Below are 25,204 nucleotides of genomic sequence, written 5' to 3'. Positions count from 1 at the left end.
GAGCCCACAGTTATATTTATAAAGTAAGTACAGGAAGTGGCTGAATGTCTGAGTTGTGCTCTGACTGTCCCACAATCTCCCAATCGCCAAACTGCTCTACGGGCACTCGCTAAATATGACTTTTTGTTGGACACAAGTCAGTGTTTAATGTGTGTGGGGGATTTGATTGTGTGGGTGGGGGTGGGGGTTGTTAGGACTCAAATGCCCCTCCAGTTTGGCTGCCTATTTTTAACCAGGTATGTTTCGCCTTAACACTTTCCACAGCTCAGAGCTCAGACTATTTTTAGGGTGTGGAGGAAAAAAAGTGGGGCTGAAGCAGCGAGTCTCCTCAGTTACACCGGCAGTGTGCGAGAAGGACGGGCTGTGTCCCAAACCACACACCACAGGAGGCTACTACTAACCAGGCTAGTCAGTGCTGCAGTGTGAAAGGTTCAGGACTTCAAATGTAGAGATGTTTAATGATGAGGGCTTTCTCAGGGGAAATGTGATTTTTAAACAAAAATATATTAGTTCTACTTTATTACAGTGCAGTTTTTACAGAAAGACTCAGTGATTTCAGCCAAAACGAATAAATGTAATACTAAAACATAACAGCAATGATACAACGACATTACGGCACAGACACAGTGACGTTACAGCACCATTACAGCAACATTACAGCACCGTTACAGCGACATTACTGCACCATTACAGCACTGTTACAGCAATATTAATGCACCGTTACAGCACCGTTACTGCACTGTTACAGCGACATTACTGCACCGTTACAGCGACATTACAGCACTGTTACAGCACCATTACAGCACCATTACTGCACTGTTACTGCACTGTTACAGCGACATTACAGCACTATTAAAGCGATATTACAGCACTATTACAGCGACATTACAGCACTGTTACAGCACTGTTACAGCAACATTAATGCACCGTTACAGCACTGTTACAGCGACATTACTGCACCGTTACAGCGACATTACTGCACCGTTACAGCACTGTTACAGCGACATTACTGCACCGTTACAGCGACATTACTGCACCGTTACAGCACTGTAACAGCGACATTACAGCACTGTTACAGCGACATTACAGCACTGTTACTGCGACATTACAGCACTGTTACTGCGACATTACAGCACTGTTACTGCGACATTACAGCACTGTTACTGCGACATTACAGCACTGTTACAGCACTGTTACTGCCACATTACAGCACTGTTACTGCGACATTACAGCACTGTTACTGCACTGTTACTGCCACATTACAGCACTGTTACTGCACTGTTACAGCACTGTTACTGCACTGTTACAGCACTGTTACTGCACTGTTACAGCACTGTTACTGCGACATTACAGCACTGTTACAGCACTGTTACTGCCACATTACAGCACTGTTACTGCGACATTACAGCACTGTTACTGCACTGTTACTGCCACATTACAGCACTGTTACTGCACTGTTACAGCACTGTTACTGCACTGTTACAGCACTGTTACTGCACTGTTACAGCACTGTTACTGCCACATTACAGCACTGTTACAGCACTGTTACTGCACTGTTACTGCCACATTACAGCACTGTTACAGCGACATTACAGCACTGTGACAGAGATGATACAGTAACACTACAGCAAAGATCCATATGCTCACAAAAGATGCTGCACAACTGTAACTCCATGTCATCATAAGTGCTAAAAGCTGGAGGTTAAACAGTGAATGAGTGCAGAACCGCACGCGCAGGAAAGTGCGCTCGTGTGACTGCAGCTACGTCACACTCAGTCACACTCTGCTCACAAACACCAGTCCGTGTCTTTAACTATTTCACTCGAACTATTGGGTCTGGTTTGTGCACTGCCGTATTTATAACATGGAAACTTCAGTTCATTTTAATGATTATTTATCACTTTAATAATTACACAAACCACAAATTTCATAAATAATAAAAAATCAAATATACAAAAATAATAAATTGATTAATATATAAACTAAACCTGTTAAACTTGAAAAAAGTACTTCGAAAGATCTAATTTATCCTGCAAACACAGGAACCATCTAAAGAACCACTGAGGAACCTGAGGGTATGAGGAACCAAACAGTACCAGTAAGAATGTGTGTGTATTTAGATGTTTTGAGTGGTCTGTCTACACAGAGACCTTCACACCAGTCACTCACTTCTACACGGACCAGGAGAGCAGCGTGTGCTGTGGAGGAGCGCGAGATCTCGGTGCTCAGACTGAACCGTGCCGTGGAGAGGTTTCTGTGCGCGCGCGCACTCGCTCTCCGGACAAAACTCTGTATTTAACTATTTATACAAAATACACTTTTTTATCCAGATATTTTTCCATCGTGTGTGTGTGTGTGTGTGTGCGTGTGTGTGTGCGCGCGTGCGTGCGTGCCTTACCGCGGTGGTCTCGCGCGGCTCTTCCAGGCTGAGCGCGCGCAGCTTCTCCGTGGAGGACATGTAGACCCGCGGGGAGGAAACACGAAAGACGCCGGGTGGACAGGTGGTGGATGGAGAATGAAAGAAGGGAGCAGGAAGTGTGTGTGTGTGTGTGTGTGTGTGTGTGTGTGTGGCCTGTCTTTTGCTCCCTTTTCACTTTTCTCGCTCTCACACACTTCTTAATTACAACCCGGCGCGCGAACCTTTTCCTCGCGCTCATAACGGCCCGTTAATCTCCGCCCCCTGCTGGCCGTGTCAGACACGCCCACTGAGGATCAGCACAACACTAGAACGAGAAAACTAAAACGAGATCGTTTTATCTGTATATTATCTGTGGCTACACACACACACACACACACACACACACACACACACACACACACACACACACACACACACACACACACACACACGGCTCTCCTATTCGTCACACAGAGACTCGTTTGTAAAGATCGACCCTGAAGCTGAAAAGATGGAACCCGGTGAGATGTGACCTCTTTGTTCTTCGCAGCATCAGTTGGCGAGTTGAGCGAAAATGTCGGCACCCCCTCACACAGCGGTGCGGTGGTGCGGATCGTCTCCAGGACCACATGCCTAGCCAGTCGTTTAGTGACCCCAGTGCCAGGAGAACATGATAAGAACTAAAACACACACACACGTTCGGTGGAAATCAGATTTCACATCATTTATTTAAACGAAACTTATTCATGACATGTTCTAAATGCTCAATAACAAATCTTCCGTTTTGAGGACTCACATTTTTTCTTTAATCTGTTACAACAAACAGAAATCTGCTGATTCAGCTTTTATAACACAAACGCACAACCGAGATGATTTAGAATTAAAAAAGATAAACAATCTAACTAACAGAGAATTCTAATTCATTTGGATGACATGGCAACACACACACACACACACACACACACACACACACACACACACACACACACACACACACACACACACACACACACACAGGGCTGTAAGACACTGATAATGAGAGATGAGTTTGGTTCCTGAAGATGTTCTCCAGAGAAGTTGAAAGACTGTGTGGGTTCTTCACACGCTTGATGAGATGTGATTCTGCAGCTTTCTGATGTTCCAGAATTCTCACACACACACACGTATCTGATATCTGATGGAACGTCAGATCGAAGGAGAAACGACAATATTGGTGTACAATGTGGACCACTGAACGTCCAGGACGAGGAGGCGGAGCTACACATCTGTCAATCATGTTCCTGCACTCCTGTGTTCATGTGCGTGTGTGTGTGAAAGAGCGAGAGAGAGCATGGTGATCCCGGTGATCTTGGTGATGCTTTAGCTGGCCTGCAGCAGATAAAACACTCCAATAGCTAATAGAACACCGCAAACAGGCACCAGGAAGTACTTCCTGTATTTAAGCCACACCCCTTCGTCTGTCTCCACTTCGGTGTTGCGCCTGTTCTTCTTCCTCTTTCCTTTCTGTCGCTTCTCAAAGGCCTCCAGCTCGGCCTAAGATGAACACACACACACACACACACACACACACACACACACACACACAAATATAAGTACCCAGTACAGTGAGAATAATATTAGTAAGATAGTGTTAATGGTAAAAATAAACAAATGACCTGCTGCTTCTTCAACTCTTCCTCTTTGATCGCTCTTTCCTCCGCTTCCCGAGCCTGTCACACACACACACACACACACACACACTTCATTTCTATTTTTTCTCCAGGGAAATTTTGGAGTGTATCAGATGGACTGTTTTGTGTGTGTGTGTGTGTGTGTGTGTCTGAATATAATTAGTTGCCATGGTGATTGGGTGTAAAATGCACTATTGTGTGTTGTGCTTTTTGCTGCCCCTGGGGGAAACTAAAAATACGGGGCCATTAGTTCAACACACACACACACACACACACACACACACACACACACACACACACACACACACACACACACACACACACACACACACACACACACACACACACACACACACACACACACACAGAAAACTTCACCACATCTAAACCAGCTCTTACTGTACAAAAGACATCAGAGTGAGTGCATTAATAGAAAATTATATTTCACTCACTTCTTATTCTATATGTAAGTGTGTATATATATGTGTGTGTGTGTGTGTGTGTGTGTGTTACCTCAGCATATTTCCTCTGTAGGTCCTTACAGGTGTCATCACAAATCAGCAGATTCTCCTCCTGTCTGGCTTGGGAACAGGAAAACTCCTACACACACACACACACACACTTATTTTAAAGGTATCCGTAATGACGAATCAGTGTCCTTGCTATGTACTTCTTCTAATACAAGTCTTCTTCCAATGTCCTCATTAGGAATTCTGTGTGTGTGTGTGTGTGTGTGTGTGTGGTCTCTCAATTGAAGAACGAGAAATAAAGAGGGGAAAAAAAGAAACGATTTTTTTTCATGTGTCTATTGTATGGTGATTGTTCGCCTCAGCTTTTTACGGATCGCCCATAAATCATTTCAGCGCTGATAGCTTTAAACCTTTAGTGATAAATAGATGCGACTTTGTAAAGATGTTTTGTGTTTCTCAGTGACACTTCATCAGACACACGGAGAGACGAGTCAGATTTATGGCCAAATGTGTGCTGAGAATAATGAGACTCTGTGATTTCTGTGCCTGTGTGCGCGTGTGTTTGAAACACAAGTAAAGCAGGAATGTGGAGCAAAGCAGCATCTCGGGAGGTTAATAACAGCAGCACATCTGTGCACCTGTAAACACAATTAACCTCAGTGTGGAGGAGGACAAACCATAAACTCATTATCCGACTCAGCAGATTAAAAACAACGCATGGTTTGGGTGCGCAGAAACTCAACAGTCAATTTCGCACTGGAATGTAGGACCCAGGACGCAGGGATGTAGGGAGGACGTAAGGATTTGGTGAGGACGCAAAGACGTCGTGAGGACATAAGGGCATAGGGACGTAGTGAGGCATAGTAAGGATGCAGGGATGTGGCGAGAATCTAGTGAGGACGTGGAGGCGTAGTGAGGACGTGGAGTCGTAGTGAGGACGTGGAGGCGTAGTGAGGACGTGGAGGCGTAGTGAGGACGTGGAGGCGTAGTGAGGACGTGGAGGCGTAGTGAGGACACGGGGATGTAGTAAGGACACAGGGATGTAGTAAGGACGTTGAGGCGTAGTGAGGACACAGGGATGTAGTAAGGACGTTGAGTCGTAGTGAGGACAGGGGCACGTAGTAAGGACGTTGAGGCATAGTGAGGACACAGGGACATAGTGGCTATATAAGGGTGATGTTATGAAATACTGTTAAAAATATTTATATTGCAATATTTCAACAAAGATCACGATATCACGATTATATAATTGTACTGCTCCAAAGTATCAAGCTAGTGACGACAGGGACCGTGAAAGGATCTTCTAAATCGTGCGTGTGTGTGTGTGTGTGTGTGTGTGTGTGTGTGTGTATATACCTTTTTGATCCTTTTGCATGGACACTTGACTTTGACTCTCTGGTTGCAGTTCTCCTCACACTCTTCTGCATGACAGAGCTCCTTACAGCGATGCCCACATTTCAGCTACACACACACACGCACACACACACACACACACACACACACACACACACACACACACACACACAATTATTGCAATACAATGATCTAATGGTAAAGTCATGTCATAAACAGATCCTCACAGGAAATAATCAGTAAGGTAGCATCACCATCAGCTCCAGAAGCTTTCAGAGATTTACACCCAGGTTCATTTTGGAGATTGGATAATCATCATCATCATCATCATTTATTTTAACATTAAAAATGATGTTAAATCTTCTTGAAGCTTCACATGACTTTCAGAAACACAAACCCTCCTTCATCAGAATGATTTATCTACAGATTATGAGGAACCATAATGTAATGTGATGATGTGTGGAGGAGTCAAATGATTATTCTACAAACCGCTGTGAAATATTTCACACCACAAAATTCAATAAAATATACACAAGATTATATAACGTGAACCAGGAAATGAATAAAAAGAAACGTAATATGAGGAGTAAATCAGTTTAGCAAAATAAACATGTCAAAAAGCAAAGATGTACACCATCCATCTGTTCTTCCTCATGTTCCTCATGAGTGTTCCTCAAGCCTGGAACTCAGGAGGAGAGAAAACAGAGAGAGAGAGAGAGACACTGAGGGGAAAAGATCTGAAAGTAGAGAGAGAGAGAGAGAGAGACAGGGGGAGAGAGAGAGAGAGAGAGAGAGAGAGACAGGGGGAGAGAGAGAGAGAGAGAGAGAGAGACAGGGGGAGAGAGAGAGAGAGAGAGAGAGAGAGAGAGAGAGAGAGACACAGAGAGAGACAGGGGGAGAGAGAGAGAGAGAGAGACAGGGGGAGAGAGAGACAGGGGAAGAGAGAGAGAGAGAGAGAGAGAGAGAGAGAGAGAGAGAGAGAGAGAGAGAGAGAGAGAGAGAGAGAGAGAGACACAGAGAGAGACAGGGGGAGAGAGAGAGAGAGAGAGACAGGGGGAGAGAGAGACAGGGGAAGAGAGAGAGAGAGAGAGAGAGAGAGAGAGAGAGAGAGAGAGAGAGTGTGTGTGTGTGTGTAAAAAGATGAAAGAGTGTTGAATGTTTAGGAACACTGGGTTTTATGGGTCTGGAATGACCCAAAGTTCTTTGTTAGCAAACTTTTCTCTCTCACAGACTGCACTATTTACATCACACACACACACACACACACACACACACACACACACACACACACACACACACACACACACACACACACACACACACAGAGAGTTAACAGGGTGTGACAGACAGAGATGAGAGCAAGAAGAACGCTTGGAACTCTGATAAGACAAAAGGTGTGAAACTACAAAAGGACATTTACACAGATAACACACACACACACACACACACACACACACACTCACACACACACAAACCTGTTTAGGACACCGGTTTTTGCAGGACGTGAGCAGTTTTCGACCTTCATCATCAGCAGTGGTCAGCTTTCTACACACACACACACACACACACACACACACACACACACACACACACACACACAATGTGAGCTATATATCAGCATTTGAAGTCACTATTAAGACCATTTTTTGATTGATCAATCATTGATCAGCATGGTTTATAACTCAGAACCATTTTTCTGGGCTTTTGTCCACACAGACAGTAAAAAAAAAAAGGACGTTTTTAAAAACGCTTTCCAAAGTGGATACATTTAAAAACGTTTTTGGGTTTAAGTTTGGACGCTGAAAATGGAGGCTTTCAAAAAGGCTGACGTGTTTTTAGTCGTAGCTGCAACGTTTCAAAAAGCCGGAACGTGAATGAAGGGCAGGTGGAAATGACACGGGCCGGATTGTCTTACGGTTTGCACTTGAGCAGTACAGGGACGTGAGTGTTTTCAGATCTTTTAGTGTGAATCAACAACTTTTGGGAAACGATCGAAAACGTAAGATTGGACGTGAAGCATTTTTAGACAAAAACACCATTTTCAGATTTATTCGGATTCGTGTAGACACCGCCCCAGTGTGTGTGTGTGTGTGTGTGTGTGTGTATGTGTGTGTGTATGTGTCTCTCACAGGCACTCGATGTACAGGTTGGACATCTTGCAGTGGCATCGCTGTCTGATCATCTGAGTGCAGGGGGGGCAGTCTCCACTGTGACAGGGGAGGGCACATGGATGGGGGCATCCGGAGGGGCGGGGCTTCAAACAGCCTTCTTCACATTTTTCACACTCCTTTCCAGCCTACACACACACACACACAGAGAGAGAGAGAGAGAGAGAGAGAGAGAGAGACGTGTCATAGAGCCTAAATAAAGAAAGCGTGAGAAATCAGAGGGATGAGTGTGTGACGTACCTTGGCTTTCTCCTTCTTGGGGTCAAAGGTCACAGCGTGGCACTCAAGGCGGCAGCTGTGGTTTCCGCAAGCCAAAGTTCTTCCACATGCAAGGCCACATGAGAACGGCCCACGTACATGGCACAGTACTGGACTCACCTAAATTAAACAAAACACACACACACACACACATTCAAACAACGGCTTCAAATCATCAATCAGAGCTGATCACTGAATCATGGAACCTTCTGGAACTGCTGAGTAATGTCACAACTGTGTGTGTGTGTGTGTGTGTGTGTGTGTGTGTGTGTGTGGGAGCTGTAGCTGTTTTTGTTAATTAAGAGACGTGAACCCAAACAGATGCACCCAGACACCCCTACATATCATCATCATCAGAGTGTGGCAGTTACATAACGCTGCTTTCACACAACACACCAAGTGTAACCATGGCAACACTCATACAGCTGATTAGGTATCTAACGTGGAGATAAACGCGAGACAGATTCACATGATATTGAATCCAAACTCATCTGCAAATATTTTTCACCAGCAAATCTACGTTGTTTTTTTGGTGAAGCTGCTCTTTGATTGGTCACCAAACTGCCATGTTATTCCAAACGTTGGTAAAAAGGCGAGTAGACTTTTTAATTATGTGGTCATGTGATCATATAAAGCTTCACAGCAGCCTGTCGACAAAATGAAGTGATAAGGTGGTGTACCATCTCTGTTGTTACAGAATAATGAAGGTAAACACACACACACACACACACACACACACGGTGGCATTTCCGAGAGATGTCTCTGGCGTTGACCTTCAGCCTTATCTAACACACCACGCAGCCACATACACAGTGTATGAGTGTGTGTGCTACATCTGGTATGCACCTACATTTGATACACTCCCACTAGCATCATACACACACACACACACACACACACACACACACACACACACACACACACTTTAATACATCTTTAACAAGAAGCAGCTTCACCCACCATGACGCAAAGTGTGTGTGAGTGCGAGATATGAATCCAGAAGCTTTTTTTTTAATAAAAAATGGATGAAACATTACCAGGGAAGTAAAACAGTGAAAACCGCACACACTAACCAGCAGATGTGTTCAATGTGTGTGTGTGTGTGTGTGTGTGTGTGTGTGTGTGTGTGTGTGTGTGTTTACCTCATGTGCCCCGAGACAAGCCCTGTAGAGAGACAAATATACAACATGTCACCATCATTGTTTAGTTTCTTGTGCAGCTTCACAGTAAGGGGTTCCCACACACACACACGCGCGCACACACGCGCACACGCACACACACGCGCACACGCACACACGCGCACACGCGCGCACACACACGCGCACACGCGCACACACACGCGCACACGCGCACACACGCACACGCGCGCACACACACGCGCGCGCACACACACGCGCGCGCACACACACGCGCGCGCACACACACGCGCGCGCACACACACGCACACACACACACACACACGAGTTTGCACGCTCTCAAACGTGGACATGATTCTGCTTGTAACATTGACACGAAAAATTAATCCTTCACTTAATCACACCGTAACCCATAAATCACCTGCGTGTATAAATATCCATCATATCTCCACACGGGGTGTTGGGTGATGAGGCACAGAAGTGTATCACACACACATCACATGAGAAGGAGGAAGGGAGAATGGGGGAGAGGAATAACTTAAAGTGAAAAGAAGAAGAGACAAAGGCACTTAACTAACACAGTAAAAGAGTGATAGACTGAGTGAAGCAGTGAGTAAAGGAGAAATTGAAGGAGGGTGAGTGAATGAGTAAGTAAGTGAAGGAGTGAGTGAATAAGTGAGTAAGTAAAGGAGTGAGTAAGTGAGAGAGAGAGAGAGTGAGAGTAAGTGAGTGAAGGAGTGAGTGAATGAAAGAGTGAATAAATATTTTGTACACACAGTTGGTGCTGTGGAAGATTGTTTAAGGGGGAGTGTGCCTATTATATGTGTGTGTGTGTGTGTGTGTATTTTCTTAACATCAATATAACCAAAACATAAATGTGATATGCCATACTCCTACCATGCTGTGTGTGTGTGTGTGTGTGTGTGTGTGTGTACGCATACGTGGGTATGGGCACTTGGCAGTTAGGGCAGGGTAATGCCTTGAACTCAAAGGCTGGAGCGGTCTGCTGTTCCCATGGACCTGCTAACTGAACCTACACACACACACACACACACACACACACACACACACACACACACACACACACACACACACACACACACACACACACACACACACACACAAAGAGTAGGCACAGTGAGAAATCTGCAGTCGCATCGCACAGAACACATTTTATCAAGACCAGCTGGTTGTAAACGTTTTCCCTCTTTCCAAAAAACACACACACACACACACACACACACACACACACACACACACACACACACACACACACACACACACACACACACACACACACACACACACACACACACAGGAAACGGGAGAAAAGTCTTTCTGTGCATACTACACAAGTGTAATACACAACACTGATTAGTTTTAGGTAGTGTGCAACACAGATAAGTATGTGTGTGTGTGTGTGTGTGTGTGTGTGTGTGTGTGTGTTGCGCATGCATCTTACCCGATTGTTGGGTTTGAGCAGCACCTGGTCATGGCATGGTGCCTGGCACAGGTGCGTACATCCAGGTAAAGGCAGCTGACACACCTGCTTACACACAGGACACGCCCCAAAGTGACACCTGTGCTGCTCACGGGAGGGGTGATGACACGATGGAGGAGTCCTACACACACACACACAGGATAAATTAATAGAAAATTACACAACATACCTCACAACCATGAGAAGTGTGTGTGCCTGCCTGCAAATCTCCTTGCAGCGTGGAGGTTTGGTGCTCCTCTCTCGTCCACATGGAACAGTAAGAGATGTGGAACCACATGCACACTTAACCTGCACCACCTCTGGACAGGGGTAACAACTCCCTGAAACACACAAACACACACACAGCATACTATAATCTGGGATGCAACATAAATTATCTTTTAGTTCAAGTGGACTACAACAACTATGAATTAAACACAGTAATGAACCTCAACTTAGCTTCAGGAACCTGCTGAGGAACTGAACGACATTAAATACTCTGTAACACTCCAATGAACTAAAGAAGCTCTTCAAGACATCACAGGAAACTTCTGAGGAACCGCAGAATAGTCTGAGGCACGGACAAGCCTTACTACAGAAACCATTAACCTCTTAATGGGGCCATTTTCTCAGAAGGTTTCCAGTGAAGGTTACAGGACTCCAGACAAGGGTTGTGTGGATCCCGAAAAGGGTCACAAGTTTTTGAGGGTTCCTAAGAAGGTTTCTGAGTTACTAGTCTAAAACACGACATAGTCATGAAAGATAACAAGTGTGTGTGTGTGTGTGTGTGTGTGTGTAATAAGTTTATTAGTAGAGTTTGTTTAGCGGTACACTTTATGCCTTTGAAATGAGATGGACTGAACTGTGACTGATCTCATAAGCGCTGCAGTGTGCTGACATTTTGATAAGAACACACACTCTTCAGTTCTGTACACAACGTACCATTTTACACACACGCACACACACAGACAGACAGACAATGACTGACAAAGAGACAAACGTGTAATTAAAATCAAGATAAGATGACCTATACACTATGACTCGCTGACCTCTCGTCTACGTGCTTATCTTTTACACACACACACACACACACACACACACACACACACACACACATATATATAAAAGGTCAAATTGCTAAAATATCAGTGCTGAATAATAATTAGTGTTATTGTGTAGAAATCACACAGGGTGTTTTTTAATACTGCCGTGTATTTATGTTGTGTGTGTGTGTGTGTGTGTGTGTGTGTGTGTGTGTGTGTGTGTGTGTGTTACCTTGATGACATACAGAGGGGCACTTGTGGTTCCGGCACCCCAGTGTTCTGCCACAGTTCAGATCACATGGTGGACAGTTACCCGGGCAACACTACAACCAAACACACACACACACAGTTTTAACTAAAGTGTTTCCAGAGACTGATTATTCCAGGATAACATTACGAAAGTGTGTGTGAATTACAGGAATTAAGTGTGACAGTGTGTGTGTGTGTGTGTGTGTGTGTGTGTGTGTGTTTCCACCTTCCTCTTGCACTGGTGTCTGTTGCAGCTGCGCATCTGGTTGCATTTAGACTCGCACAGATACTCCTTATGGCAGGGCATGCGCTTGGTGTAGCGCCCACACCTACACTGCTTCTCCACCTCCTACACACACACACACACACACACACACACACACACACACACACACACACACACACACACAGACACACAGACTTACAACATGCCCCCTAGTGGTGAAACCTGAATCACTGGATAGAGGCCACACATGGGTATGAAGGTGTGTGTGTGTGTGTGTGTGTGTGTGTGTGTGTGTGTGTGTGTGTGTGTAGGCGCGCGTACCTGGCGGCAGGTCTCACAGGCTCCTCTATGGCAGCGCATGGAACAGGTGTGTAAGCCACAGTCCAGCTTCTTATCACAGGTGTCACCGCAGGTAGGAACATCAGCTGTACATGGTAATGCACACTCTGACACACACACACGCGCACACACATTAAACCCACATACTAATAATGCACTACGATATGCAGGTGTGTGTGCGTGTGTGTGTACACTCACTGCTCTTGCCACATGGACAGGTGCGGTTCCCTGCACGAGGACATTCTCCACACACACCTGTGTGACACACTCGCTCACACGTGTGGTTCCCGCAGGGCAGCGGGCGGCCACACACCTGCACAGGTAACACGTGAGGAGGTTACACTACATACGTGAAAGAAGGGACGCTATACGTACAAAAATTTAAAAGAGGTCAAAGACGTCACCTGATCACAGTGCCACACAGGAATGGCACACTGACGCTCCGCCTTCTTTCTCCCACACACACACTTCTGCAAACTCACTCTTGGACACGGCTCACACTCACCTGCGAAAACAGACCGTTACCTGGTGTATGTTGTACCTGGCCTGAGAGACAGTTGTGTGTGTGTCCTGCAGATGCCCGAGTGTGACCTGGAATGTGTGTGTTACCTGCATGACAGGGATTTGTGCAGATGTGTGTGTTACCTGCATGACAGCTGTGTGCGCAATTGTGTATCCTGCAGGGTAAAGTGCGACCGCAGATCTTCCCGCAAGTCCAGGCTTTATTACTGCAGCGGCGTGGCACAGGGGCGGCTTTTCCACACACACACGACACACTCACCATCTTCGGACACGGAGGGCAAGGACCTAACACACACACACACACACACACACACACACACACACACACACACACACACACACACACACACACACACACACACACACACACACACACACACACACACACACACACAAAATGATGAAATAAATGTTACATACAAACTTGTACACACGAATGACAGTCTGTGTGTGTGTGTGTGTGTGTGTGTGTGTGTGTGTGTGTGTGTACCTGGATGGCAGAGGAGAAGGCAGCGATGTCCACATGGAGGTTTAAACTCTTGATCACACACCTGTCCGCAGGAATGTGGGAGGAGCCACGGGTCAGGTTTAGGATCCACCTCCTTCCCACAGTAACAGTAATAACGAGTGGGAGTCTGCTGAGGGGTGTACTGATATCTACACTTAGGACTAGAGAGAGAGTGAGAGAGAGAGAGAGAGAGAGAGAGAGAGAGAGAGAGAGAGAGAGAGAGAGAGACAGGAAGAAAGAAAGCTCAGTGTAATCTAGCTGTGCTCTGATTGGACAGTGTATGTACTAGGTGTAATCCAGCTGTGCTCTGATTAATCATTTCCTCACCAGGGCCAGGGATGTTCTTTCTTCCCAAAATCTTCATCCGTTACCGAGGAAACGAGGAAGATGGAGTCTTTAGCCCACTTTTGAATGCAGGGAATGTGGAATATACAATAACATCCAACACAGCTCCATACCTGAGAGGGAACAGGATGAGAACAGAAAATGTAATGACTCCTGAATGGGTTTTCTGTGTGTGTGTGTGTGTGTGTGTGTGTGTGTGTGTGTGTGTGTGTGTGTGTGTGTGTGTGTGTGTGTGTGTGTGTGTGTGTGTCTGTCTGTCTCTCTCTCTCTGACCGCTTGGGTTCTCTTCACCGAGGCGATGCAGATGAGGCAGGTAATGGCTCCAGACTGAAATGCCTCATTCAGGTACTGACGAGTTCTCTGCAGGTCTGACATGTCTCCTTCTGAACACACACACACACACACACACACATTTTGGGTTCATGGAACAGATGCTGGAGTGTTAAACCTGTGGGATTTGACTTCACCATTACTTTTAAGCCCAAACTCAGTAAAATGTTTAAGGTTAGCTCCGACCTGTCTGACTGGTGTATGTGGTGAACGTCGTCTCCAAGATGCGTCCTCGCTTCCCAAGCACTCCACCTTCTTCTTCATCATCATCATCATCATCAGAGGAGGAGGAGGAGCTGTACTGTCTCTCAGCCAATCGCTGAGCAGCAGCCTGGTTGGACTTCCTGATCTCATCAAATTTGGACTGAGAGGATGCATCTGGAGACCAGATGTGGACCAGGGAGTTAGGCGTGGGTGAAGTGTGTGTTATGATGATGATGATGATGCTGAAATGAAACACTTACCTGCCCCAGGGGAAGGTTCTGCTTTGGGTACCGTTGTGGCGGCAGAACCCGCCCTCCCTCGCCCCGCTCGCCCGCCGCCAACCTCCTGCCTCTGATGTCGCCATGAAGACGCATCGCCAGAAGCTTGACCCCGGCCACGACCTCGGCCCTGCTGTCGCCAAGCGGGCTCCATGTCGGCTGCCTAGGTAACAAAAATTTAAATAACATATAAAGTGGGAAAAACTAACACAACTCAAACACTCATTAGTTAAATAGTACATTATATAGAGTATATGCTAAATGAGATTATGTTTTTAAGTGAATATTTAAGATAAAATCTAATAAAACTGCTTGTTTTATTACCAAATCCCTCTAATATACAGCAAATTCACTCAGCCGCTATTTACATCTCCCACCCATATTCCGACAGTCCCCGCCCCCTTTTTTCTAGCGCTCTCGGTGGAGGCGGGGACTGTCGGAATAAGGCCACAAGCACTACGATGATTGGACACCTTCACAAGCAATGTGCTCGTGAACAAGCTCTTAGCCAATCGGAAAACGAGAGGCGGGACATGTTGGAAAATGGCTAGGGACAAAAAATAAATAAATCAACCCGTATACTGCTGGTCTAGTCATTCGAACTCCCCAAGCTAACTTGCTAGCCCGCTAAGTTTCGGAATACTCGCGAATCCGCTACAGAATTAAAACCCGCACATCTCTTTATTCCCCGCGGTACTGCGCTGCGAAGGAGCGCTGAAATCATTCCCTGAAATGATTAGTTTATTTGGACCTACCGTTCTGTATCACAAGCTCATGAGGACCTGAGGTAGCTGGGTCGCCACAAGCTCTGCGCATGCGCAGTATTTAGAGACGCGGTGGATGACGGGAAGAGAAGTCTTTCGCTGACTCGTTTGTCATTCAAGTAAATGGGGGAAAGTAGACTTGAAAAAATACAGCTTCCTGTTTCCAGCTCGGAAGCGCAACGTGTCGTTCGCTGTTCTCCCTTCTCGCGCTCCTTGGTAAACCGCGCATGCGCGAAAGTTTGAACAGCCCGCCCTTTCACGGTGCAAATTATATTATACAAATTATTATATTTCACTAATTAACGCAATAATATTCAACCCCCTGCCATTAACATCGAAATCTACTAAATTTCAGTAATTACTTAGTACCTAGCTAAGAGTTTACACACAGTGACAGACAGCAGCGAGCTAGTTCAGAGCTAGCATACAATTTCACACAATAATTTATTTGTTGTCAAACAGTTTAGAGCTCATTCAGATTTTGAATTGAATTATCTATACATACATGTCCAAAAGTAATCAAATGTTTTACAGTTTAAAAACCTTCAATATAATACAACCCATACAATGGTGTTATGAGTTTTGTTACGTTTGTCTAATTAAAAACGTGATGATGCTTCAGATGGCAATAAAATACTACAATCATTTCACGGGATACAGAATAGTTCTGGATTTAGTTTGGATTCTTTGTTCACATGAAATGAAAGCTTTGTTTTAAGTGTCTGATAAAACCTTTAAACTCTCTCTCTTCTTTATAATGTCCATTTTTATTTAACTCCCTCGTCTGCTGTTTTGAAATCCACAGAGTCACTTCTCTTTCCCATCACTGTTTTACTTCTCTTCTTTCTTCTCCTCTGTTCCAGTCGTCTCAGTGAAGGTGACCCCGGTGGAGGTGGTGATTTTGGTCTCCAGTTTGGCAACACGTCTCTTCAGGCGGCTCTGCGTGGCCTCGTGTTGAGCGAGTAAACGGGCGAAACGCGTCTGCATGTCGTCCAACACCGTGCCGATCTTTAGAACTTTCTCCTCCATGTCCTTGGGGTCTGGTCCTTGCTTTGCCACCTCAAGGTCCAACAGGTTGTCCTTTAAAACATACACAAATGATGCATTATGATACATTATATAGTAAAGACTTATTATATAGTAAATAAACTATTGATTATGTAAATGGAAAGTATGGTACATGAGTTCCGTAAGAACCTATCTAGGTCCTCAGAAGGTACAAGGATGCATGCTGAGATGAAAAACTTCTCTGATGTTTAGCCTTACATTAATCATACAGTAGAAGGAAGAAGTTTAAGGAAGTTCTCATGGTGAAGGTCTAAGGCCAAGGTGGTCATTACTTCCTGCTGATCACATCACAAATTCTGAAAAAATCGAGTATTTTATTTATCTTATTATTTAGTAAAATTTGCAGTCCTCGTACCTTCATGAGGATCTGCCGCCCCTTTTCCTCCAGCATAGCCTTTGCATCCGGATACTCGGTCAGCGCCTCCATCAAGTCATCCTTGGAAAGGCAGAACAAATCTGAATATCCGATGCTGCGTATGTTGGCCGTTCTTCTGTTTCCTGCTTTACTGCCTTTGATATTAAGGATGCTGATCTCACCAAAGTAGCTTCCATCGCTCAGGACAACGAATTGTGTGATTCCATCGTCAGCTACCACAGCAAGCTTTCCTTCTTTGATGATGTACATCTCACGGCCAATATCACCTTTTTTGCAAATGTAGTCACCAGGACTGTAAACCTGCGGCTGGAGCTTTAGCACAAGTTCCACTAAAAGTCCTGCCTCACAATCTGCAAAGATCCTGACTTTCTTCAGAGTGTCCAGGTGCACGTTGATGGCAATTTCTGCTCTTAACTTGTCTGGAAGATACTTGAGAACTTCCCTCTCATCCACAGCCTTCTTATTGGTCCAAAGGTAATCAAACCATTTGATGACACGTTTCTCCAAATCCTTGGTCACGTTACGGAAACTCATGTATTGCTTGATGGCGTCAATCCGGGCTTGAAAATCCGCTCGCGCTGCGTTCATGTTTGTGATCATGGAACCCACGTTACCGACGATTGTAGCGAAAATCAAAACACCCACTAGAAAATCTGTAACCACAAAGAAGTACTCAGAATCCTTCTCAGGAGGCGGAGTTTCACCAATGGTGGTCAAAGTCAAGGTGGACCAGTACATGCTGTAGGCATATTTCCTCACCAGACGGCCAAATTCTGGGTCCGTAGTATCTGGATAAACGAACCGATCAGCGCCAAACCCGATAGCTTTGGAGAACGAGTAGTAAAGGCAAGCGTTCCAGTGGATGATGATGACGATGTACATGACAAGGTTGGAGATTCGGAAGACGTTGGGGAAGTTGGTCCTTGTTTCCGTGCGCTGGAAAAACTCAAAGAGGCGATTGACCCTGAAGAGCTTGTTCATGCGGATCTCAGGGTAGTTGAGCCCGACAACGAGGTAACAAATGTCCATGGGAATCATTGAAATAAGGTCCAGCTTAAACTGGGTACTCTCTTTGTATCGATCTCGCAGCTTTTTTTCATCTTTAACCAGCAGGCCCTGCTCCAGGTACCCTACAATAACACATCAGGATCAGGATCAGGAACCTCCTCGCTGCACTTATTAATGAGTATAGGAGTCTCGCCGGTGTGCTCACCTGTTCTCGTCCTGAACACCATGTCTGCCAGGTAAACCAGGTCTGCTAGAAAATCTGTGATGAACCAAAATATCAAATAATCGTGCTGCAACTCCTCAAAACAGGCTCTAAAGGAGAGAAGAGAGAAGCGTAAGCCCTGACCCGGGAACCAGAACAGAACTTTGTGTTTGTGCTGAATAACAGCAGTGTTTTGTACCTGGCGATGATCATAACCCAGTTATACATGACAGGACAGGTGATGACGAAGAGCCAGTTGTAGTACATGTTTCCTGCAGGATCGATCACATAAATCTCCTTGGGTCTGACCAGCAACAACAACAAAATGAAACAGTGAATCAGCAGCACACATTCTCTCAGAACACACAGTTATAATGTATAACACAATGCTTACGCCTCTTTCTTGGCTTTCTCCTTCTCCTTCTCCCTTTCCTTCTCTTTTTCCTCCTGCTCTTTGGCTTTCTTCTTCTCTTTCTTCTCCTTCTTTTCTTTCTTCTCTTTTTTCCTGCAGTAAAAAAGTCACAATCAGTCGCACACTTCAGAAACATAACACAATCAGAAAAACAGAGATTCTCTCCTTACTCTTTTTTCTGCTTCTTTTCTTTCTTCTTTTTTTCTTTCTTCTCCCCTCTGCAACAGAGGAACAGAACAGCACGTACTTCACGTGTCATATCGGTGTGTTAGGTGTGCTGTCTGACATTGTGTCTGTGTGTAGGACTGTGTGTATTATTCTCTTGATTGTATAGTTGTGTAGTGTAAAGTGTGTGTGTGTGTGTGTGTGTGTGTGTGTTACTCACTCATCATTGTTGTTGCTGTTGTTAATGTTAAAAAGTGTACCAGCACCTGAGCGCTGCGTCTTCCTTTAGACAATACACACACACACACACACACACACACACACACACACACACACACACACACACACACAACAAATATTCAGAAACTTCAGCCTGTTTAATAACACAGATATTGGTTATCACACTGAGTGATCAGTAAAAAAATAAATAATTAAACAAACAGCGAAAAATCTAATAAAAGGATACAACATTTTTAACCAAAAACTAAAATATTAAATATGTGTATATTCAGTGATCAGAATTGATCCGTAAGAGGAAGCATTACTCACATCACATCCTCTGTGTCCCCCACGAGGACCTCCTCCACCCCTTCCAGGAGGATTATGGGAGGGACAAGTGGCTTCACGCTATTCGACATGGCAGCTGATTAGCTCACCCACCTGTCAATCAAAATATTATTGTGTTGGAATTGAATGGATCAGCACTGCTGTGATAAATGTTTCTAAGGCAAAGTTCAAAGCTGAAACATGAGAGCATGTATTTACGTTGTAAATGTATTTAAGTTGACTAAAGACATGGCAGCTGATTGGCCGAGCCACCTGTCAATCAATCACTTAAACGGAGGTCATTACCAAACTGAGATTGTGCATTTTAAATGATCGTTATGGATATAAATAGATTTTTTATTTTATTTTATTCATGTACTTTTACCAAAAAAAGCAAAATAGAGAATGTAAAGAATTATTTTTATTATTTTAAACAGTGATATTTTTACCAACAGTTTAAAATTTGTTTATCAGAACTAAGAGCTGCTGTGAATGTGTTTTTAATGCTTCAGTAATCGTGTGAAAACTGTGGAAATGAAATAAATATCTTCAATATAATAATAAATTATTAATAATACAATAGTAATACAATTAATAATCATAATATAAGAAATAACTTCATTTTCAATTTACAGATCAAAGTTTATTTCATCTTTGCTTTAAAAAAATAACATTATAAAACACAACAGCACCTGTAAAGCTCGAAAATCATCTCTACATGTAGTATAAACCTTTAAAACAGGATGTAAATAAAAAATTACTGAATCGTAATAAATTAATCAGTAAATTCTCTAAAGTGTGGAACATGGAATAATGTACTCACCTGACACTCACTTAATCCACTACACACCTGCGTACATGCCCTCCATCACAGTGACATCTCCGTACAGTCATCCTCTCAGACACACACACACACACACACACACACACACACACACACCGGAAAGGCAATGGGAGTGTTAATTTAACAGATTTTGGTGTTTTTTGCCTGCCGATATCATGGCCTCCGTCCAACTGGCTGAGGATTTCACACGGGGAAAGTGGGACTGGGGATTAGACAGAATGGACACATACTTACACACACACACACACACACACACACACACACACACACACACACACACACACACACACACACACACACACACAAATATGGATGAGGTTCATATTAAAACAGCTGAGACAGACAGTCAGACAGACAGAAAGATAGATAGATGAAATATATCATTATGGAATGTAGATAAAAATATTAAAATTGTCAAAAAGCTTTAAATGAAATAAATATGAAATTGTTAAGCTCTAAATTGACAATGAACAATAAATTATTAAAAAATAAAAATCTACACATCTGGAATCACATCTGAAATCCTCAGTGCTTCCAGAGTTAAAGCGGTCTGATACACGCTGAAATGTTCAATAGAACAACTTTAGTGTTTTTCAGATATCATTTTTAACGTTAAGACGTCCAGGTTGTCACTTCTCTCTCGTTATCTGGTCAGCGATCACGTGTTTGGATTTGCGTCTCGTATTTCAGCTGTTTTCAAGAACAAGATCAGGAAAGGTTCAATTTTCTAGCTAGATTTCGTCCTTTGCCATAGTGATCTGTCCTGCAAGCATGTGGCTCTAGTTATTACACTAAATGAAACTGTATATACAGGAAGGTTTAGACTGACTATCATTAGTATCTCCTCAGTGTGTGTGTGTGTGTGTGAGATTATGTGCAAGTAATCAGAGTTAAATTAATAATCACGCTGTAGTTTATTTATTATTCAAATTAATTCTCTAAAAAAACTTTTCACAGCCACATTATTTGTACCTGTATGCAAGTGTATGGCTAGACGTGTGTGAGATGTGTGTGTGTGTGTGTGTGTGTGTGTGTGTGTGTGTGTGTGTGTGTGTGTGTGTATAATGTGACATAATAGGATTATGTGATATCAGTGCATCGCTGACACAACAGATACAACCTGGACTAATGAGCCAGTAATCCTCACTGTACTTATTGTAATGTGGTCAAGGTGAAACACACACACACACACACACACACACACACACACACACACACACACACACTATCCAGCATGTAGAGCTGATACAGAAGAAGCCATCACTGGAAAATAATAAATTTATTGAAATAAAATGCATGAGATGAGCATGTGATATTTTACAGAGTGACTTTATTAAAATTTTATTGTTTGAATTATAATTTATAAACTAATAAACATTACAAATAGAAACGATACAAATACTGTTAATTGTGTATGTGTGTGTGTTTGTGTGTTACAGCACTGGTTTGTTTTGCACAGCTTTGGCATGAGCTGCTTCAGCTTTGTGTTTACAGGAAGTCGTAGTGCCTCCTGTCTGTGTGCTCTGACCTGCACTGACACTAGGGGGCACTTTTCCCAGAGGGTCTGTTATGTCCTGGACGCCTGCAGAAAGGACAGGGCTGGGAGCGGTGCTGGGAGCGGGGGTGTTGTGGAACTGTAGATGACCCGGGTTAGACTCAGGATTCGGGTTAGGGTCGGGTTTAAGGTGAAGGTTACCGTTGGGATTGGGGTCAGGGGTGAGTTTGGGATCCACAGCTCCCTGAACACCCTCCATTATTCCCATGTTTGAGATCTCAGCACTAACTGGCAAAATATAGATCACCTGACAGAGAGGGGGAGGGAGAGAGAGAGAGGGAGAAAAAAAGGAGAGAAGAATGAGAAAATGTACTACAATGTCTTTAAACTGATTTAGTAAAATGAGAATTCTGTGTGTGTATGTGTGTGTGTGTGTGTGTGTGTGTGTGTGTGTGTGTGTGTGCACATGTTTTGACCGGTACCTGTGCATCTCCCTCCTCGGAACTTTCTGAAGTGGACTGAAAGAAAATTACGTCACATTAAACAAAAATAAAATGTATTTTAGCACATATTTTATAAAACGCTAAACTGCACCAGCATCATTTCAACATTTTCTACTCATAAATATACATATAATAAAAATAATAAATATACATGCAGTGTTACCGTGACAACCACCAGCATTACCTTAAAGTCAGCCAGTGCAGGGAAATGTACAGGATAAATCGCCTCAAGAAGTACCTAATATATATATATATGTGTGTGTGTGTGTGTGTGTGTGTGTGTGTGTGTGTGTGTGTGTGTGTGTGTGTGTGTGAAATCTGTGTTTCGGCTTTAACTCTGTGCAGAGAAACTCACCAGTGCTGCTGTCTGAGCAACTGACACCACCTGAAACACACATGCATGTACAGTTACACACACACACACACACACACACACACACACACACACACACACACACACACACACACTCACACACTCACACACAAAGACATAATATTTGTGATGAGTGCATTAATACCTGTCTTTGTCCTCCAGCTGCTCCTCCAGCAGGGGGCGTCCATACAGGGAACAACACTTGTCCATTCTACACAACAGGAAACTTATTTTAAAAAGGTGGAGACTAATGACCATGATTCTATGACTGTGTGTGTGTGTGTGTGTGTGTGTGTGTGTGTGTGTGTGTGTGTGTGTGTGTGTGTGTGTGTGAGCGGTACACACCGCTCCAGGCTGCAGAGGGACCATACCAGGAATGGAGTTCCACACGGGCAGCACCTTCATGTGAATCCACACATTATTATATGAGAGCAGTGTTACAGTCCAGTCCAGAGAGCAGCACGGCTCTGAGCATGTACAGCTCTTACTTCACAGAACTTTACCCACAATTTTAATATTTATTTATTAAAGAATTAGTTATGTTTTTATCCATTTTTAATTACATTCCATGTTCTGTGAAGCAACTTCCTGTTGTCACTTGTGTTATAGCAGCTGTAAACCCTCGTTCCCTCACATCCTCTCCTCATTCTCTTTTTTATACCAGTAAGATAAATATAATAAGAGAATTCTGACCTGCCCCTGTGGGAGGGGATTCTCAGGTGTGGGCGTATCAGGCGAGACTGTTGGTAGCTGCAGGAATGGACGGTTCACATTCTGATTCTCCACCAAGTCCCGGTTGTTCATCTGTGGAACGAGAACCCGTTAACACCAAGAATTTATGAACACCTAGAAAACATCTCTATCTCAGCACTTACGTGTTGCTGCTCAGCTTCTGTGAGTGTGTGTGTCTGTTCAGACCGAGCTGCCGGGTTCTGGTTCCTCTGTGCTGTCCAGTCAGTGTTTACTGGTACCAGAACCACCTGTGGTCCATTCAAGCCCAGAACACTAACAGGGACCAGGAGGGTGTAGGACTGGGACGGAGCCAAACTCAACTGGGAGGAAACCTAACAGTGATAGTTTCACAGTTTTAAAGTGCGCTGTTAAGGTCACGTGTTAAGGTCACGTGTTAGGGTCACGTGTTAAGGTCAGGTTAATGTGTCAGCTAAATGAGTAAATAAAGCAGTTTATTACTCACAGGAAATCCTTCAGTGACCCTCAACACACACAGCAACAGCACAGAGAACTGCATTTCCATTATGACCCTCCTGTACGACACAGATACTCTCATAGATCAGACTCTGGTATTACAGCACTATACTGAAACTTATTAGAGATCAGACTCTATTATAATTGAACATAGAGATCAGACTCCATTATAACTGTACATAAACATCAAACTCATTATAACTGCATAGAGATCAGACTACATTATAACTCTGCATGGAGATCAGACTCCATTATAACTGAACATATAGATCAGACTCCATTATAACTGAACATAAACATCAGAGTCTGTTATAACTGTACATAGAGATCAGACTCAATTATATCCATACACAGAGATCAGACTCCATTATAACTGTACATAAACATCAGATTCAGTTATACCTCTGCATAGATATCAGACCTCATTATAAGTGTACATAAACATCAGACTCTGTTATACCTCTACATAGAGATCAGACTCCATTATAACTGTGCATAGAGATCAGACTCTGTTATAACTGTGGATAGAGATCAGACTTCATTATAACTGCACATAAACATTAGACTCTGTTATACCTGTACATAGAGATCAGACTTTATTATAACCCTACCTAGAGATCAGACACCATTATAACTGTGCATAAACATTAGACGCCATTATAACTGTACATAGAGATCAGACTCGATTATAACTCTGCATAGAGATCAGACTGCTGTGGAAAAGTGTGTGATAAGAGGTTCTACCTGTGAGCAGCTCCTCAGTCCTGATGTGCTGGTGAAGGTTCTGTGGTGTCGAGCCAGTGGGCGCTTTTTAAATGTTTCAACCACACACACACACACACACACACACACACACACACACACACACACACACACACACACACACACACACATTCACTCACTCACTCACTCACTCACTCGGACAGAGACACAGACGCCCATCATGTCTTTCTGACTGCGGAGGAGACGTTTCCTCAGCCTGAGAGATTAGACAGAGACACTGAGTCAGAGTGTAAGGGCTCCACTAAAACCCCACATTATCACCAGAGAAGTGTGAAGAAACGGATGTGTTCATCATCAGTGTTTCACTGAAAAGGGGAAAACACAATCTCTCACACTTTCACACACACACACACACACACACACACACACACACACACACACACACACACACACACACACACAAATATGTACAGGACTCTAGGCTGATTTTTACCTCAAGACTAGTACAGGCTGAAGTTTCTGAATATTTCTTTGTGTGTGTG

At 43.9% G+C, this 25,204-nt stretch overlaps 4 protein-coding genes across 6 annotated transcripts in view; all 4 read right to left on the bottom strand.

Annotated features, from left to right (window-relative positions):
• The window catches only part of corin (corin, serine peptidase), a 23,328-nt gene extending 20,650 nt beyond the window's left edge, over positions 1-2,678 (bottom strand). The window contains exon 1 of one of the 2 annotated variants that reach the window (XM_083521461.1): positions 2,399-2,678. In XM_083521461.1, coding sequence (XP_083377587.1) covers positions 2,399-2,458 — 60 coding nt within the window. In that variant the 5' untranslated portion in view covers positions 2,459-2,678. Of the gene's footprint in view, positions 1-2,169; positions 2,190-2,398 lie in introns of those variants that run through there. The other variant, XM_083521463.1, reaches the window with a different exon arrangement.
• Positions 2,679-3,099: 421 nt separating this feature from the next.
• nfxl1 (nuclear transcription factor, X-box binding-like 1) lies at positions 3,100-15,911 on the bottom strand. 2 transcript variants are annotated; one of them, XR_014530260.1, is made up of 23 exons: positions 15,733-15,911; positions 14,960-15,140; positions 14,682-14,873; positions 14,439-14,548; positions 14,148-14,278; positions 13,803-13,981; positions 13,436-13,597; positions 13,195-13,295; positions 12,989-13,103; positions 12,773-12,897; positions 12,452-12,574; positions 12,209-12,299; positions 11,154-11,274; positions 10,916-11,075; positions 10,395-10,486; positions 9,460-9,481; positions 8,300-8,437; positions 8,021-8,187; positions 7,367-7,436; positions 5,895-5,999; positions 4,447-4,668; positions 4,054-4,145; positions 3,100-3,931 (listed from the first exon to the last, which is right to left on the bottom strand). XR_014530260.1 is itself a non-coding variant. In XM_083521464.1 (23 exons), the coding sequence occupies exons 2-23, from the start codon at positions 15,129-15,131 to the stop codon at positions 3,758-3,760; spliced, it is 2,691 nt and encodes an 896-aa protein (XP_083377590.1). In that variant the 5' UTR covers positions 15,132-15,140; positions 15,733-15,905; the 3' UTR covers positions 3,100-3,757. The 2 variants fall into 2 exon arrangements, 1 of the variants encoding a protein (XP_083377590.1); XM_083521464.1 differs by having other exon boundaries at positions 4,054-4,107; positions 4,582-4,668; positions 15,733-15,905.
• A 272-nt stretch (positions 15,912-16,183) lies between these two features.
• Positions 16,184-20,669, bottom strand: cnga1b (cyclic nucleotide gated channel subunit alpha 1b). The gene is made up of 9 exons (XM_083521474.1): positions 20,342-20,669; positions 19,522-19,632; positions 19,193-19,255; positions 18,978-19,025; positions 18,790-18,900; positions 18,595-18,699; positions 18,399-18,505; positions 17,165-18,315; positions 16,184-16,821 (listed from the first exon to the last, which is right to left on the bottom strand). The coding sequence occupies exons 2-9, from the start codon at positions 19,608-19,610 to the stop codon at positions 16,573-16,575; spliced, it is 1,923 nt and encodes a 640-aa protein (XP_083377600.1). The 5' UTR covers positions 19,611-19,632; positions 20,342-20,669; the 3' UTR covers positions 16,184-16,572.
• An 877-nt stretch (positions 20,670-21,546) lies between these two features.
• LOC310715206 (uncharacterized protein) lies at positions 21,547-25,204 on the bottom strand. The gene is made up of 10 exons (XM_083521517.1): positions 25,156-25,204; positions 24,684-24,918; positions 23,929-23,998; positions 23,609-23,797; positions 23,427-23,537; positions 23,079-23,132; positions 22,879-22,944; positions 22,716-22,745; positions 22,340-22,375; positions 21,547-22,164 (listed from the first exon to the last, which is right to left on the bottom strand). The coding sequence occupies exons 3-10, from the start codon at positions 23,986-23,988 to the stop codon at positions 21,796-21,798; spliced, it is 915 nt and encodes a 304-aa protein (XP_083377643.1). The 5' UTR covers positions 23,989-23,998; positions 24,684-24,918; positions 25,156-25,204; the 3' UTR covers positions 21,547-21,795.

The sequence above is a fragment of the Silurus aristotelis genome (genome assembly GCF_946808225.1).
Source record: "Silurus aristotelis genome assembly, chromosome: 19".
Taxonomy (NCBI): Eukaryota; Metazoa; Chordata; class Actinopteri; order Siluriformes; family Siluridae; genus Silurus; species Silurus aristotelis.
The sequence above is the reverse complement of the archived record's forward strand: the minus strand, read 5'-3'. Positions and strand labels throughout refer to the sequence as shown.